Source organism: Lemur catta, chromosome 21 (assembly GCF_020740605.2).
Source record: "Lemur catta isolate mLemCat1 chromosome 21, mLemCat1.pri, whole genome shotgun sequence".
Taxonomy (NCBI): Eukaryota; Metazoa; Chordata; class Mammalia; order Primates; family Lemuridae; genus Lemur; species Lemur catta.
This window is the reverse complement of record NC_059148.1, coordinates 7,857,584-7,874,605: the sequence shown is the minus strand read 5'-3', so window position 1 is coordinate 7,874,605 and position 17,022 is coordinate 7,857,584. Positions and strand designations below refer to the sequence as shown.

At 54.0% G+C, this 17,022-nt stretch overlaps 2 protein-coding genes and 1 long non-coding RNA gene across 6 annotated transcripts in view; 1 reads left to right on the top strand and 2 right to left on the bottom strand.

Annotated features, from left to right (window-relative positions):
• The window catches only part of DGCR2 (DiGeorge syndrome critical region gene 2), an 83,085-nt gene extending 72,868 nt beyond the window's left edge, over positions 1 to 10,217 (bottom strand). For all 4 annotated transcript variants that reach the window (XM_045535210.1, XM_045535211.1, XM_045535213.1 and 1 more), the window contains exon 1: positions 9,896 to 10,217. In XM_045535210.1, the coding sequence (XP_045391166.1) occupies positions 9,896 to 9,974 (79 nt within the window). In that variant the 5' untranslated portion in view covers positions 9,975 to 10,217. The remainder of the gene's footprint in view (positions 1 to 9,895) is intronic.
• A 377-nt stretch (positions 10,218 to 10,594) lies between these two features.
• On the bottom strand, positions 10,595 to 11,454 carry LOC123626276. Its single transcript, XR_006730779.1, has 3 exons — positions 11,407 to 11,454; positions 11,118 to 11,246; positions 10,595 to 10,784 (listed from the first exon to the last, which is right to left on the bottom strand). It is a non-coding gene; the product is annotated as an uncharacterized LOC123626276 (long non-coding RNA).
• A 979-nt stretch (positions 11,455 to 12,433) lies between these two features.
• Positions 12,434 to 13,729, top strand: TSSK1B (testis specific serine kinase 1B). Its single transcript, XM_045535206.1, has one exon. It carries the CDS (start codon positions 12,573 to 12,575, stop codon positions 13,671 to 13,673), a length of 1,101 nt encoding a protein of 366 aa, XP_045391162.1. The 5' UTR covers positions 12,434 to 12,572; the 3' UTR covers positions 13,674 to 13,729.
• The last annotated feature ends 3,293 nt before the right edge of the window (positions 13,730 to 17,022 follow it).

The following is a 17,022-nucleotide window of genomic DNA, read 5'->3' as shown; positions in this document are numbered from 1 at the left end:
CACACCCTTTACCCAGTGCCCCCTACTATTAACGTCCTGCACTACCACAGCTAAGAACCCAACGTTGCTAATTTCATTTCTATTAACTGAATTCCACTAGCTGTTCCACTGATATCCTTCTTCTGTTCCAGAATCCAATCCAGGATACCACACTGCAGCTGGTATTACACTAAGGTTAACAAAATAAAAAAGTAATTAAAAGCATTGACTAATGCTAGAATTTAAAGAATGTGATTGTTTGTTATAAATTTTAGTTGGCCTTTCTTTTTACTAATGCTGAGTGATCATTTACTCAACATAATTCTTTTCAGACTACAGAATAGAAATAATGGAAAAATATTTTGAGCAAATAGCAATATATACTAAAGTTGATGTTAAAACTACAGATATCTGGAGGGAGGGGGGAGAAAGGGATAGATAAATCCACACCTGCCGGATGCTTGTTGGGCGGTGCAAAGGCAATTTACGTAACCAAAGCATTTGTACCCCCATAATACACTGAAATAAAAAGAAATAAAAAAACTTTAAAAAGTAAATAAATAAAACTATAGATATCTATTCCTAACAAGTGATTTTTTAAACATTTACCCAAGAAAATACAATTTACTTAAAATCGAGATGTTTCCTTACCAGTGTAATGAAATAGAAGCTTGCTATAATACGGAGAGTACAATGAATATCACTCTCAATATTATTTATTTAATAAAGATAGTTTCAAATCAACACACTTTCGAACCTAACCATGTAACAAACACACGGAAGAGAGAAGAGAATTAATCCAAGTAGCTTTTGAACCCAATACTCTGAGTATATACCATCAATCTGAAGACAAGTTATTGTAGTTGTATAGGTGTAGCACTCCTGAAACTATTCTGTGTGTACTGTAGGATTAGGCAAATGAATAAATCCAGTGACAGTGGTATCACTGGGAGTGTTGTAAAAAGGGAGATGCAAACGTGGAATAGGGAAAGCAAGTGAGACCCTGTGATGCTGAGTTGGAACAGAAAAAAAAACAAAAAAACCCAGAATGAGGCTGGGTGGTGGCTCACACCTGTAATCCCACCACTTTGGTAGGCTGAGGTGGTAGGATCACCTGAGGCCAGGAGTACGAGACCACCCTGGGCAACATAGCAGGACTCTGTCTCTACAGAAAATAAAAAAAAATTAACTGGCCATGTCTGCTGCATGCTTGCAGTCCTAGCTGCTCAGGAGACCAAGGTGGGAGGATCACTTGAGACCCTGGAAGTTCAAGGTTGCAGTGAGCTACAATCGTGCCACTGCACTCCAGCTTGGGCAACAGAGTGAAACCCTGTCTTTAAAAAGAATAATAAAAATTTCTTAAAATTAAAAAACAAAACAGAATGAACTCACACAGGCACAGATGCACATACACACACAGACGCAAGCACGTACGCACATGCACGCACCCACTCTCCGAACCCCCTTCTTGGCTAGACTGAAAGGACCTAGTAGCAGCACATCCTAATAGCTAGCAATGAAGACACCACCAAGATCTTGGTTTCCATATACCATTTCCCACTAAAAGGAACCAGTGCTCTGTGGAAAAATGCCCCATTCCAGGATAGGGCAGGAAAGGTACCAGACCGACCTAGTAATAAGGAACGTTCAAAGGACACATGTTCCCATCCTGAGGGGCCAGTTGAAGGGGTTTCCACTTGCCAAATCAATCATAATATAAGCATCAAAATGAACAAAGACAGTAACAGGTTAGGTAATTAAAGATGAAATGTCTGATTTCAAATCAAAAGTGTAATTTAGCATATCTCAAGCAAGAAGCAGTACAGTTAATCAAAGTATACACTCAAACTATTGACACAGTTTTGCCATCTTAATGGTAGCTTCTTTATGCCAGCACCGAAGAAGCCTGAAGAGTGAAAGGCATTTCCCACAGCTTGTTGAAAACTGAATATTTTTCCTTGCAAGAAGTGGTCCAAGGCCTGGAAGAAGCGGGAGTCAGTTGGGGCAAGGTCTGGGGAATACGGTGGATGACAAGAGTCTTTCCAAGTCCAGCCTCTGTAGTTTGAGCAGCGTTGTTTGTGTGACATGTGGTGGAGCGTTGTCTTGGGAGAAGATTGGTCTGTGTCTGTTAACCGATCTTGGCTGCTTAATCACAAGCATCCTCATCATTTCGTCCAGTTGGCTGCAGTAGACATCTGTAATGGATTAACCAGGTTTCATGAAGCTGTACTGGATAATACCAGCACTGGACCAAACAGACACCATTAGCTTTTTTGAATGAATATTTGGTTTCAGACTGTGTTTCTGCACTTCATCTCTATTCAAACATTGTGCCGAATGCTTGCGATTGTCAAAAAGAATCCATTTTTCATCACATGTAACAATATGGTGTAGAAATAGTTTGCCTTTATGTTGTGACAGCAAAGAAAGGCAAGCTTCAAGACGATTTCTCTTCCGATGCTCATTTAATTCACGCAGAACCCATCTATCCAGCTTCATTACTTTGCCTATTTGTTTCAGATGGTCCAATATTGTTGGAATAGTAACATCAAACCTTGCTGCTAATGCACGTGTAGATTCATATGGATTCGCTTCCGCTACAGCTTTCAGCTCATCATTATCCACCTTGGTCTCAGGTCACCCGTGTGGCTCATTTTCAAGATTAAAATCACCAGAATGGAACTTCGTAAACCATTGGCATTCATTAGCCACATCTTTCCCAAACACTTCATTGATATTTCGTGCTGTCTGTGCTGCACTGGTTCAGTGACAGAACTCATATTTGAAAATAACATGAATTTTTGACTTATCCATGGTTTCACAAAAATTGCTCTAAAAAACAGTTTAAAAGATAAACAAGCCAAAAAGTGCATTTGAAAGACTGAGGATGTACCTTCACAATAAAAATAAAACAAGAAATGTCAAAGTGAAATGTCAGAGATATCGACTGTCAAACTTATTACTTAAGGAAAACGGACATTCCATATTTAATAACCTAATACAACACTGAATTAAAAAAAGAAGACTCCATGAGTTTCTATTGATGCTGAAAAAAATGAAAAGGGAGAAAAAGCTCTATTTCATAGAAGACCAATGAAAGGAGAAAGACTAATAAGAGAAAACCACCATTCAGCAACCATCACAGCAGTAACTGATTCAGGCAAGAATTATCTAGCAGTGGATGTTTAAAACCACTGGGCAAAGCTCTCTCTCTCCCCACAGAGTACTTGGCCAATCACAAAGGCAGAAAAGCACCTATACAGTAAACAAAACCAGTAGACACCGCCTGACCAAATGGTCAAAGTTAATGTCACCATTACTGGGACAAGCCGATGGCAGGTGTCTCCTGACAGGATGCACTGAGGACTCTACTGCTCCTTCCAAAAAGGCATCGGCTGAATCTTACCACAAGAGAACAATCTGCTAAACCCAAAATGAAGAATATTCTATGAAAGGACTGGCCTGACTCTTTTAACAAGTTCATGCCATGAAAGACAAAGAAAGCTAGGGAGCTGTTCCAGATTTTAAAAGATTAAACACGTCACAATTAAATGCAACACATGATCCCAGCTGGAGTCTGATCTGGGGAAAAAAATGTTGTAAATGGGACAAGTAGCAAATGAGGATATGGATATTATTACATATATTAAAATAGTATTAAACTTCCTAAATTTAGGAGAATGGCCTTATTCTTAGGAAATATAAATTGAATGATACTTAGAAATGAAGGATCATAATGTCTGCAACTTAGTTTCAACTAGTTCTGCAAAAAATAGTGTGTCGTGCATATAAAGAGAGAGAGAGAAAGTGCAAGTGCAAATGTATCCTGGGTCAAATGTTAACAACTGGTGAACTTGGGTGAATGGTATGCAGGGGAAGTTCATGGTACTATTCTTACAACTGTTCTGTCCTGTTGGTTTGAAATGTTTCCAAAGTAGAAAGATTTTTTTAAAAAGAATGAAGTAAAGTTATATATACTGATCTACAAAGATATCCAAAACATGCTGTTAAATGAAATAATATTTTTTAATTTGTATAAAGAGAATAATTCCATTTATGTAAAATATTCTATGTATGAATGTTTATAAATGTGGAAAAAAAAATTTCCCCAGTTGGGCTGTCTGTGCACCCCATGGGTCCCCATGCTGGGCTGCGCCGGCATCCTTCCTGTGGATAGGGTGGAGGGAGGAATCCTTCCTGTGGATAGGGTGGAGAGAGGAATCCTAGAGCTTCTCCCACTGCCAGGAGTGGCCAACGAACCACTGAGAGCTGCAGCAAAGGCCTGCCATGGCCCCAAATGAGCCTCCAGCCCTTTCAGGTCCTCTTAATCTATCTTCTAAGACCACAAACAAGAGTCTGTAGCTAAACCAACCTATCTATGGACCCTAAGAGGCAGTCAGTGGAGCAGGCAGGAGACCCGGTTCCAATGGAAGCGTGTGGCCCAGTCCTAGCACCTGTAGTTTCCTGCTTACCACCCCTGTGCCGACCTTCTGGGACACTCTCTGCTATGACTCCTGCCCCTTGTCCACTGCCCTGGCCAGCCCCAGGCTCTCCACAGCTATGAACTCCTAAAGAAGGTTTCCTAGAGAATGAGACTTCTGAGGCAGGGGGAGAGCAGGGTCTACCTGAGGACACTCTCAGTCCAGCATACCCACTAGGAATCTGCCCTCAGCTCTCAGCTCCTGTCCAACAGCTGAACTGGAAGACATGCAACAAGCTGATCCAACTGATGGCTGGCTGCCAGAGATCAGCTGGAAGTCAGCCTACAGGAGGGACCTGAAGGGGCCAGGGGCACTGACTTAGGACGGCAACCAGCCCAGGGAGACTGAAGCAATGGCTCTGCCAAGCAGAGCAGGGAGAAAAGGCCAAGAAGCGAGCATGTGCAGCCCGTGCACCCAGCCAGCTCTCAACCGAGACCTGCACTGTGCGATGACCTGGGGACAGTCTGGCCACATCCTGCCACAGGGAGCAATCCAGTTCTCAAGCCTATGTGCCATGCAAGTCCATCAGAGGAACAGCCCCCCACTGGCTTCCTGGGGCCCCTCACTCTGAGAGCCCCTCAACTCCCCCACCCCAGGCTGGGTGACTGGTGAACTTCAGTGAGGATCTATGTTGATGAGAAGCCTCACCTACTCTCACCTCTCAGCCCAGCTCACATCGCAGGAGCAAGCTCCTCCTGGGTGAGGCCCAGGCCAGCTGGCTCTGCAGCACGCCCCCACCCTAGCCCCCTCATCCTCCAAAGGCGTTCTTGCAAGACGGCCACAAGGCCCCCATCCTCCTCGCCACCCCCATCAGGAGCAGCTGCAGGGCCTGCTGGCTAAGGGAGCTGCTGCTCTTTATGTCAAAATATAAATAGCCATTTGTGCATTTGTTCAATAACTGATTTCTGAGTGCCCACTCTGTGCCTGACCAGGCCCAGGGGACACAGCATGAATGTGACAAAGAGACAAGCAGTATCAGTCTGAACAATCCTAGCCCTGTCCAAAGCACCGTGGCTGTCTGGGGGGCTCTCTGCAAACACACATGCTCCCTCTGGTCCCACGGGAACAGCTGAGACGCACAAGCGCTCACCACGCAGCAGACACTCTGCAGAACCACCGCGCTCTGCTGCCTCCTGGAGGGAGCCCTCTCCGGACACACAACTTCGCCACACACAATCTTGCAGACAGATTCAGGGAGTTCCCTGGACTCTTCGATGTCCCTCTGTGGATAACACTAACAGTTGGCTTGATGAAGCATTTGCTTGTACCAGACACTTTTTAGAACTTTGTACTTACCCATTTTTATCCTCACGACAACTCCGTGAAGTTCTATTATGATGCCCACGTGCCAGATGAGGAAATGGAGGCATAGAGAAGTCACAGAGAGCACTGGAGCAGACTGGACCCCAGGCAGTGTGGCTCTAGGGTCCACGCTCTTAAGCCACCACCCTCAGCTGCCTGCCCCAATACGGATAAGCAGCGTCAGTCTAACCCCAGCCACTCCTTTCACAGTCAGCTCACTGGAGGCAGAGCCAGACCAGCGCGTTCCTGCCTCCCAAGCTGAGGCCCAGAGCTGTGAGGTCCACAGCCTGCTGCACTCTAACCCCTGCCAGTCACCCTGCCGAGGCCCACCGTGTCCACACTGACAAGACACACAGCCCCACTTGGACAAGATGGACTGGTTTTCACCAAACCTCTCAAGGCAACTGGTAAATCACACCAGAATCAAAAATACAGCTATCATGTAATAATCATACCCCAAGCCCACACGTCACTCTGTTCAGAGCACTGCTGACCCCCAACTGGTCTCTTAGGATCACCAACCTGCTCTGCAGACTGGCAGGGAAAGAGGATGGTCACCAAATCCTCAGCCTCCAAAGATAAAAGCACATGTGATGAGGGAACAATCTAGCAGCACCCCAAGGAAAAGACATTTAATCAGAATGGGCTCTCTGCTACCTCCAAGATAGTGTCATTAACTTATTCCACTTAGAGCCAAGAAATTACAAAATGCAAATCAGGTCCTTCCCGATGTCAAGGACCAAGGGAGGCCAAGGAACTTCCTGCCAGTCAAAGGCTCAGGTCCAGCAGGACAGGGCCAACAACTAGGTCACCTGCCATCACTACTGAGAGGACACACCCACTACCAGCTCACCTCTCACCAATGCTGAGAGGACACACACACAGCTAGAGGACCTCCCATCATAGCTAAGAGGACAAGTGCACAACCAGATCACCTGCCACCACTGCTAAGAGGGCATAATGTCAGTACTTCGGAAGCACCTGGGGGGGAAGGAGTGAGGACAGTGCCTGTGAGCTGGGCCCAGGAGGCCTACCAGCAGCACGAATGTTCAATAGCAGCACACCCTTCATTCCTGAGACCAGAACCACCAACTCAAATTACAACCCTGACATGCAGTGACACCAACTCGCCTCCACCTGGGCCAACCTGAGCTTTAACCACAGGGTTTCTTGTGCCTTCAAGATCTTCACAGTGACACAGGGCTTTTGCATGTAGCTGATGTTAGTGGGGACAATGGGTGGGGCTAAAGAGGAGCCACCTCCTACCCTCTGCAATGGCTGATGTGTTCAAGGGTAAAGGGCCATGATGTATGCAACTTACTCTCAAGTAGGTCAGGAAAAAAAAAAACACTGAATGTGAGTACATATCTATGTGCATACACAGGTGCGCACACATCGGGCAGGGGCGGTGGGTAAGGCATATAAGGCAATATGCCAACAGTGGGAAGTCTGAGTAAAGGATATACAGGCTCTGTCCCTCAGATGCAAGTATTCAGATGGAAAAAGCTTCCGTACCCCCACCTAGAGGAGCCCTGGGGTCCACAATTGGGGATAAGAAAACTGTTCAAAGCATAATGTGAAGTTCTCCTGTGGCCACACACAGGTAGAGTGGACAGGGCCCCAGCCAAGGGTGCATCATGGGGAGACAGGCCAGACTTCTAAGACTCGAATCTCATCTCAGCCACTTAGCTTTATGAGCACTGTGTATTTGTTTCTCAATCTGTAAAATGGGGCTAATAACAGCATCTACCAGGGACCTCCTGGGAGTTAATACATATGTTGGTGCTTAGAACAGCGCCTGATGTGTCATCCTCAATCAACCAAGATCAAACATGCATTTAAAAAGAAACTTTGGTCAAAGGTCAAGTCCAGCACGTGCTGCCCCCACTCAGTGAAAGGCCTCACAGCCTTCCCTGCGCTACTAGAGAGGAGCCCAAACTGGCTTGGCCTTGTCCTCAGGGACCCTACCGAGCAGAAGTCAGAAGTCACCCTCCCTGCCTGTCTCATGCCCTCCTCACACCCAAACATGGTTCTAAAGTCAAGATCTCCACAGAAAGAACACCGACTAAGACCAGAGAAGCCCCTTTTCCTCATGGGCACCAGCCAGACAGAGCCATGCCTGGCACTCTCAGGAAGGACACAGGGTGGACGTATGAAGAGGCACAGAGGAACATACTGGCAACACCCACCTTCGCTACCCAACCAAAGCCACAGAGCCAGCTGCAACCCCCCAGGTTTGCAGAGCAACTCAAGACACTATCGGGGCAGCTGCAAAGTTCTCATGTGGAGAATCATGTAATCAAAAGGATAACTTTGCCTCCTCCACCAAACCCATGGCCCACTCAAGACCTCAGCATGAGATCCCCTGTGAAGCCTTCCCTGACCTCAAAGGTGCAAACAGATGGCCACTTCCCCCAACGGCCTCTGGGCTACCACACTAAGTAGTACTGAAAACACAGGAGCATAACGACTGAGCTGCACCTGGCGTCTGCTTCCACATCCGACACTCCTAATGGAAGAGAGGGTTTGTTCTATTCATTTTAACACCCCTAGTGATGGGCAGGCAGTGAGCACTCACAGGCACTTTCTCCACTGCTGCTGGCCAGCTAGCAGAATATGTGAACAGACTGGCAAGGGAAAAGGAGTAGGGAACATCAGTCACCTCCATTATCCAGCCCAGAGATGCTGGACCTGGCACCAGAAGTGCTCCAAAGAAAACAAGCACAATATATGGCTTCACCTCTAAGCCCAGTGACCTCATCTGCAAAACTGGGACCCAGGAACCAGACCAGGATGACTTTTTACCTCTCTACAAGTGTACACGTTTTCTAAAGAATGTAATCACAAGAACCCAAAAACCCAAGGCTCTCTGACCTCCAAGACCTATAGAGTACCCTCCTCCACAGGCGGCCCTTTTCCTGGTTTCTGTTCCTACCAAGGCCACCCCACAACCAGTCACCCTGCTGCCAGAGAGCCGCCAAAAGTAGTGAGCAACCAGCTGTACTTGGGAAGCCCAGAGACGCATCACTAAGTCTATCCAGGTTGAGCACGGGCCCAGGGCCTTGGCCACCAGGCAGACTCATGCAGGTGAAAAAGGCACAGGTTTGAGAGGTGTAGTGTGTCTGGGTTCCTGGGGGCCTGGCTAGCGCACGGGGAAGGATGCACGCCGCAGTGCTCCCACACGCAGGGCTTGACAGTGCTCACAGGAGGTGGCCTGGGCACTCATGCCTTCATGGCACCCTTCCTCCATCAAGAAACACTTTTTCTTTGTGTTGGCACAAACGTGACTGTATTTATACATATATATTAAAATGTTTTCCCTGAAATTTCCTTAAAAGTTCACTTTTTTCTTTCTTAAAAGAAATAAAACACTTTCGCAGGGCCCCTAAAAGTAACCTGGGCCTGGGATTCCCACGCCTTATGTATAAATTGGTCCGGCACTGGGGGGCTTCTTCGATTTTCTTGGTGCAGTTAAGGGGAAGAGAGGCATACCCGAAATAGGTAAAGGGGCTTTTCGTCGCCATGGTTCTTATTTGCACCACGGACATAAACACACAAGCTCCAAGAGGAGTTCCAAAAGCATTTAATCCTTCTTCGCGTATCCGCAGCGCTCCTGAGCACCTGGCAAAGCAGCGGGATCTCCGGCCCCGGATGCCCCGCACACGACGATATGCATCCTCTGGGCTGAGGACCTCTCCAACGCAAGGCCACATTGAATGCCACAAAGCCACACGGCCACCGCCGTCCAGCCGAATTGCTTCCAGGGCTGAAAGGCTGGCACGAGGCCACTGCTGGGCGGACGCCTGTGAAACCAGGTGCCTCCGCGAGCTGCTCCCGGCCGTTAGCCCCGCAGCCCGACCCCGACGCCGGCCGGGCCAAAGCACGCAGCGCTGCGCGGACGCGGGCCCGGGCAGCGACGGCGACCACAGAGCCACACGGCTTTCAAGGCACTCCGAGCCCAGGTAAGTCCGGTCCGCGCTGGCGGGGGCCGCCCGGCCGCCCGCGAGCCGTCTCAGGCGCGCACCCGCGGAGGTCCCGCAAGTGAAAGGGGTCGCGGGGCGACCTCCGCCCCGCTCGCCGCCCGGCCGCGCCCCCGCCCCGGCCGCCCCCGCCGCCCCCACCGCGCCGCGCACCTGGCCGCAGCGGCTCGGTGACGGTGAGCACGAGCAGGAAGAGCAGCAGGAAGGCACCGCTGTCTGCCTTGGGCACCATTTATCCTCCGTTCATCGTCCCCGGGGCGGCCGCGTGACCCCGCGGGGAGGCCGGACCGGGCCGGGCTGAGGGTCGGGGGGCCGGGCCGGGCTGAGGGTCACGGGAACCGGGCCGGGATGGCCGCGGAGAGGCGGTGGGCGACGGCTCCGGCTGGGCCTCGGCAGGACTGGACCGCAGTGAGGCTGGGCTGCGGGCTCGCGCGCACGCTCAGCGGCAGCCCCAGGCTCCGGCTCCGCTCCGGCTCCGCTCGGGCTTCGCGCAAGATGGCGGCCGTCCTGCTCGGCTCCGCGCCGCCCCGCCTCCCACCCGCGGCTCCGGTGCGGACCAATGAGCGCCGAGGCGGGGGGCGGGGCCTAGGGCGGCCGAGCCCGAAAGGGGCGAGGCCCGAGGGCAGGACGGCGGGGGACGGGGACTGAGGGGCGGGCCCAAGGGGGAAGGCGGGACTCTAAGGAGCGAGACGTGCCATTGGCTAGGCAGAGAGGTGGGGCTCGGGGACGGAGCCTGAGCGGCAGGGCCTCCAGAGGGCCTGGCGGGAGGGTGGGGGTGGGTCCCAGGACGCGGGGCGTGGCGATGGGGATGGGGCCGTGGGGCGGGGCCACAACCACAGACACTGAAAGGGGAGGGGTGGGGGCGGCGCGCAGCGAGGCCGAGGGAGTAGGGAGCGGAGGGGAGGGAGCCGACCCTGGGACCCGAACGGTCTCCGCACCTGCAGGCCCGGTGCGGTCAGCGGCTCAAGAGTGCGCCCTAAAGTGGTCTTTCAAAGAGCGACCACTGAAGGAGGGAGGAAGCAAACTAGAAGGCCTGGATGTGCTGAGGATGGAGAAAGAGGGTCAACCCTGTAAGGGACACCCAGGTGTGGCTCGCCCCGCCCCCCCCCACAACTGAAAGTGTTTCAAATGCATGAGGAAATGGCCTAAAGGCGTGTCACCCAAGAGAGCTGGCAGGAAAGGCCAGATCCTAGCGACACTGTGGAGCACAGCTGGCCTCCCACCCCTCACCCCCCACCTCCACTCCCACCTCCCCACCCCCGTCCCAGGTCCCAGGAAGGACCTGCCTGCACAGTGGGGAGGCGGCCGAAGGCCACATCTGCAGGGAGCAGAGATGAGGTTAAGTGGCCCTGGGAACAATGCTTCAAGTACCCACCTGGCACCTGTCCTCACAACAGGGTGACGTGGGAGGGGAGACAGAGCGTCCTCAGCAGTGGGGAGAAGCAGGCTGTCCAGAGGAAGGACCATCAGCAGCACACACGGGCCTGGTGGCCGGTGGTGAGAGCTGGGGAAGAAGGTGAAGTCTGGGAGCAGAGAAACTGGGAGGGCCAGGGCTTATGGGACCTCCAGCCCCACTGACCCACTCCTGAGCAGGACAGCCTCCCTCCTGGGGGTCCAGGACCCCAGCCTATGATGCCTGGGTCGTGTGAGGGAGGGGCACTCACTCCCTCAAGGTGGATAAGGCCAAAGTGAAACCCAAGGATAGGCCAGGCCTGTGACTCCTGCCGCCCCAGGGTGTGGCCAGGAGCAAGTGTTGGACCAATAGCCTGTCGCAGCAGAGCAGCGCCACTGCCCATAGAAACTGGTCACTGTACACTGCTGCCCTTGCCACTGGTCCTGTCCTCACGGAGCATTCCCAGGAGCAGCTGCCAGTGCTCAGAGGGGTATCTGGGCCCAGCCTTCTGCCCTCCGGCCCCAGATCTGCCTTGGGAACCCAGCCGGAGCCATGAGGGAACTCACAGCAAGAGCAGAATTCCTGCGGGTGGTCCCCCCCCAGAGCCACTGTAAGGTAAGCAGGCCAGCCAAACCACACACGGAGAGGGCAGAGTCCAGGCTCCCCTAACCACAGCGACGGCCGGGCCAGGAGTCTTTACCCTCCCAACACACCTCCACCCTTGCTGGCCCTCCTCTGCAGGCTGCCTCTGTGCACGGTGTCAGGGGCTGCAAGCAGGGAAAAGATGTTAGGGATGTCCCCTCACTCCCTGCCAGGCCCCGGGGTCATTGTGGCCTGGCTTTCCCTCCACCAAAAGTCACAGCCTTTCTCAAGGTTCCAGTGACTATCACCTCCCTCTTCCGTGTGGATCAGGGGTCTGTTACTTGTGGCACCTGCACTACCTTCGGGGTTCCCTGCACTCTGTGTTAATCCTGCCTTTATTAAACCCTTCTCAAATTATCCTAAATTGAGTGTGTTTTCTATTTCCTGCTGACACCACCGCCCTGGATTTCCTGAAATGCCCTGGTTTGTAAGAATTACCAACATATCCCCCACAGCCCCCTCCTACCTCAGGTCCCAGCCAAGCGCAAGGCCACTCTCCATTGTCCTTAGTCTGCTCTAGCCCACTGGCCAGCCTTCCAGGGTTCCGAATCCAAGCGGCTTAGGCCAGAGCCTCATTCCCCCAGGGCACTCCTCCTTTGTGACTTCACCCACTGAAGTCACCTGGGAGACAATGCTGAACGTTCCACCCCAGAGTCTTGGCCTCTAGGAGGCAGGGACAGCAGGCCCGGCCAGCCTAGAGGACACTCTGTCCACAGTGTCAATGAGGACGCCGCTGGCCCATGTCCCGCAGGGATGTAGAGGGCAGCCTCAGAGGCACTGGGCGCTCCCGGCACCATGGATGACGCTGCCGTCCTCAAGCGACGAGGCTACATCATGGGGATAAATTTGGGAGAGGGCTCATACGCAAAAGTCAAATCTGCTTACTCTGAGCGCCTGAAGTTCAACGTAGCGGTCAAGATCATCGACCGTAAGAAAGCCCCCACGGACTTCTTGGAGAAATTCCTTCCCCGGGAAATCGAAATTCTGGCCATGCTAAACCACCGCTCCATCGTCAAGACCTACGAGATCTTCGAGACATCAGATGGCAAGGTCTACATCGTCATGGAGCTCGGGGTCCAGGGCGACCTCCTCGAGTTCATCAAAACCCGGGGAGCCCTGCACGAGGACGATGCTCGAAAGAAGTTCCACCAGCTCTCCTCGGCCATCAAGTACTGCCACGACCTGGACGTCGTCCACCGTGACCTCAAGTGCGAGAACCTTCTCCTCGACAAGGACTTCAACATCAAGCTGTCCGACTTTGGCTTTTCTAAGCGCTGCCTGCGGGACGACAGTGGCCGATTGGTATTAAGCAAGACCTTCTGCGGGTCGGCAGCATATGCGGCCCCCGAGGTGCTGCAGGGCATCCCCTACCAGCCCAAGGTGTACGACATCTGGAGCCTGGGCGTGATCCTCTACATAATGGTCTGTGGCTCCATGCCCTACGATGACTCCAACATCAAGAAGATGCTGCGCATCCAGAAGGAGCACCGCGTCACCTTCCCACGTTCCAAGCACCTGACAGGTGAGTGCAAGGACCTCATCTACCGCATGCTCCAGCCCGATGTCAACCGGCGGCTGCACATCGACGAGATCCTCAGCCACTGCTGGGTGCAGCCCAAGGCAAGGGGCCTGTCCTCTGCAGCCATCAACAAAGAGGGGGAGAGCTCCCGGGTCACAGAGTCCTCAGGGACCCCGGAGCCCGACTCTGATAAGAAGTCCGCCACCAAGCTGGAGCCTCAGGAAGAGGTACAGCCCGAGGCACAACCTGAGACGACACCCGAGGAGGAGGCAGTGCCCAAGCCTAGGTATTCGGAGACCCAGGGCTTGACCGCTGAGCAGTCAGCCAGGGAGATAGAGGAAGAGCCCCCCCCACAGCCTCCAGAGACACAGACCTAATGAGCCTCTCGCGGCCCAGGGGGCCAGCGGGAATGAGGCAGAGCTCTCGGCTTCAAGCCTGAGCTCGAGACAAGTCAAGGGATGAATGAGCCAGAGAAGGAAGACAGTCCCGGATGAGCCGCTATTTTTGTCAGTTTCTTCTCCTTCCCTTTGAACTTGGTAACCCATATGGCTAAAGAAGCAATAAATCACTATATTAGTGCAGACCCCAGGGTGAATGTCTTGGCTCTGGCTTCCCACTTGGATTGCACTTCAATTCCTCGCTCACTTGGGAAAACACATCCCGGAGTGCCCAGCCCAGACTGACCTCAGTCAGCTGCACTAGTTAGAGGTCCCCAGTTAGAGGCTGGGGGTGGGAGACCTGGAGGGGCGGGGACCAGAGCCAAGAGCTGAGTGAGGAACCCACTGCCTTAAAGGGGACGCCCCCGAGTGCAATGCTGGGGTGGGGAGGGCAGGGGAGGACAGGACTGAGAAGGGCGCTGAGGTGGCTGCCACAGAGGAGGGCTGGGAGAGGTCTGTCTGCAGCTGGGGTGGAGGGTCTTGGCAGACCCACCCTCTCCAGCCCCACAAGGCTGCCAGTGGGGGGCGGGGAGAGAGCTGCTGAGGGGAGACACATGGCATATCAGCCCCAGCCCCACCCCAAGCTCCCCAACCTGCTCGGTGGCTCAGTTTTTCTGCTGTGTCCACCACAGTTTCCCCCCATGTCTAGCCAGCACCCAGTTTTCAACAGTGCCGAGTCACCCCACCCTGTGGCCATTCCCCAGTCCGAGAGAAGTGGATGGCCTGGGTGTGCCCCCACCGTCCTCTGTGGCCTTGACCACATCCCATTCCCCTCGAGTCCCAGCCTGTCCCCAGGAGTGACACCATGCCAGAGCTGAGAAGCTCACACTGGCAAGTGGGACAAGATAGGGCCCTGGGACGCGTGCCCCGCCCAGGCTATCTCAGGCAGTCCTCACCTCACGGTGTGGCCTTTCTCTTCACCTCAATCTGGACGACCTTGTGCGGGCCTGAGGGTTCCACACACACAAAGGACAAGCGCTTTCAGACTCAGCACTCCCCTGGCCTGGCTCTCTCGGATGACCCCAACGCCCAGTCCCCGGGGAGAGCTGGGGCCCAGTGAGGGCCTGGGCCTGCCCTCCTGGGAGCCCTCCCACACCAAGGCTACCTGTCTGCCAGCTTCTCCCTCCCCACAGTCCCTCCCACCACCTCCCACAGTGGCCAGAGCACCCCCGTCTGTCTCCCACTACCCATGGGAAGCACCCCAGGCCTGACCCCCTCCTGTGGCCTCATCCTTCCCTGCTGGCCTCCCAGAGCCAGCCCTCCCCACCACACCCCCTCACGCACACGGGCCATAATCATACTGGGGACTCACCCCTGCACACTCTGGCCATCTCTCCAGGCTCAGCGAGGGGCTGCAGCCTCCACTCAACTTGCTGCGGTCCCCTGCGGTGCTCAATAGTTCTCCCATGCGCTCTGCAGCTGGCCTGTGCGTGTCCAGCGTCTACGCACAGAGCAGGCCCTGAGTAGCACTGGCAGGGCCACCCTGTTTCTCCTGGGCAAGTGGGATCCCAGAGCATGAGGAGGCCCACCATCCCCGTGGGCCCACAGTGGTCCCCAGGGCAGGGGTGGGAGCCTGGGCCGGGGGACGGGGGCTGCAGGAGGAGTGCCTGCCGTGTGCTCTGCAGGGGGGGGGAAACAGGGTGGGCAACCTGTCTTGAGTCGCTGTCCAGAGCAGCAGGCCCACGTGGCCTCCTCCACAGGTGGCCTCACCATGCTGGGCAACTCCTGCGGTTGCTCAACCCACTGGGCTCAGCTCTGGCCCCTTCAGTGACCCTCAGAGGCGTTAGGATCTCTCCGTAGCCTGCCCAAGCTCCTGCCACGCTGCAACCCAGCAGGCCGTCACGTGCAATAGGCATCCTCATCCTCCTCTGCCTGGCTAGTTCCTCAGACACCTCGGCCTTCCCCGGCCTCCCCAAGTCCAATCCCCCGTTCTGTCCTCACAGTCCCATGACCCCCGGCATCACAGCACAGCCACCATCATGCACACACTTGCTGGGCTCCAGGAAGGCGCAGGCTGTCTCTGGTGCATCAGCACACCTCAGCACCTGGAGCAGACCCCGTGTCGTGGGATGAATGGTGAGCAGGTGCCCGCTTTATAAAGGAAAGTGCAGCTCACAGGAAGTGGATTTCCCAGGACTGCGACACTGAGAGCAAGGCTGGACCCCGCAGGTCCGACCCAACCCCCTCCCCTGAACACACCAGGAGTCCCAGCCCCGCCTGCACACCATGGATGAAGCCACCTGCTCCATACCCTGGCAGCTCTGCCTGCACGATGCTGACACCTGTCCCCCAAGAACCAGAGAGGCCACACTGTCCTGGACGAGGACAGGGGTGAGGAAGCAGAATGCACAACACAGGGAGAACAGGTCAGTGGAGTTGGCCAAGAAAGCAGGTACGCAGACACAACCCGGATAGAGCACCTGGGGCACAAGGAAGGGGTGCACTGGGGAGGGGTACCATGCTCCTGGGTCCAGGCCTGCTGGGACACAAAGGACAGTGCCCGGGGGAAAGGAATGCATCGAGCTAAAACTGTTAACCATGGATGCTGTAAAGAGCTCAGATGGGACTTGGGGAGGCTGTCGCCATGGGCCAGCCCTAAGCCTCTCAGCCAGGCACCCTGACTTTGGTTGCCCTGCTCCTGCAATCTTCTCCAGAACCTTCCAGACACAGGGTATGCCCTGTGTACTCCAGGGAAGATGTGTGCACCACACGTCCGGCCCCTCTTGTCAACCTGGGCAGCCTGCTGATCCTCTGTGCCTGGCTCCAACATCACATGCTCTTTGAAATCTTCTATGACCACCCCCCTCGTTGACACAGATCTTCCTCCCACTCCCCCTGAACACGGAGCACACAGGTGCTTGTCCTGGCAGCTCCCTGTGGGCCCAGATTCCTGTGAGGGACAACAAGTGAACATCAGGGCTTCCCAAGTCCCGAAGCAGACATGTATAGGACGCCGCCTTTTCCAAAGCAAAAATCCACATGGGCCCCGATAAGGACGTTCATGTTGTTTCCAGATGCAAAAGGCAGAGGGAGAGGCAAGGCACATGCCATGCCAGGGTTCCAATAGGACTGCTGCCTGCTCCTCACAGAGGTCCCATGTGCTGTGACTCAGGACTCCTCCCCACCCAGGCTCTTGCTCTGATGGCCTGGGTGCTGCCCCTACCCATCCCCAGCACCAAGGCCTTGCCCCTCACTCGCCGGCTCACCAGACCCAGGCTCGCCCTTCCCCGCCTCCCTCTGCTCCCCAGAGGCTGCCCTGGCCCGGCCACCTCTCACCTGCTCAAAGGCA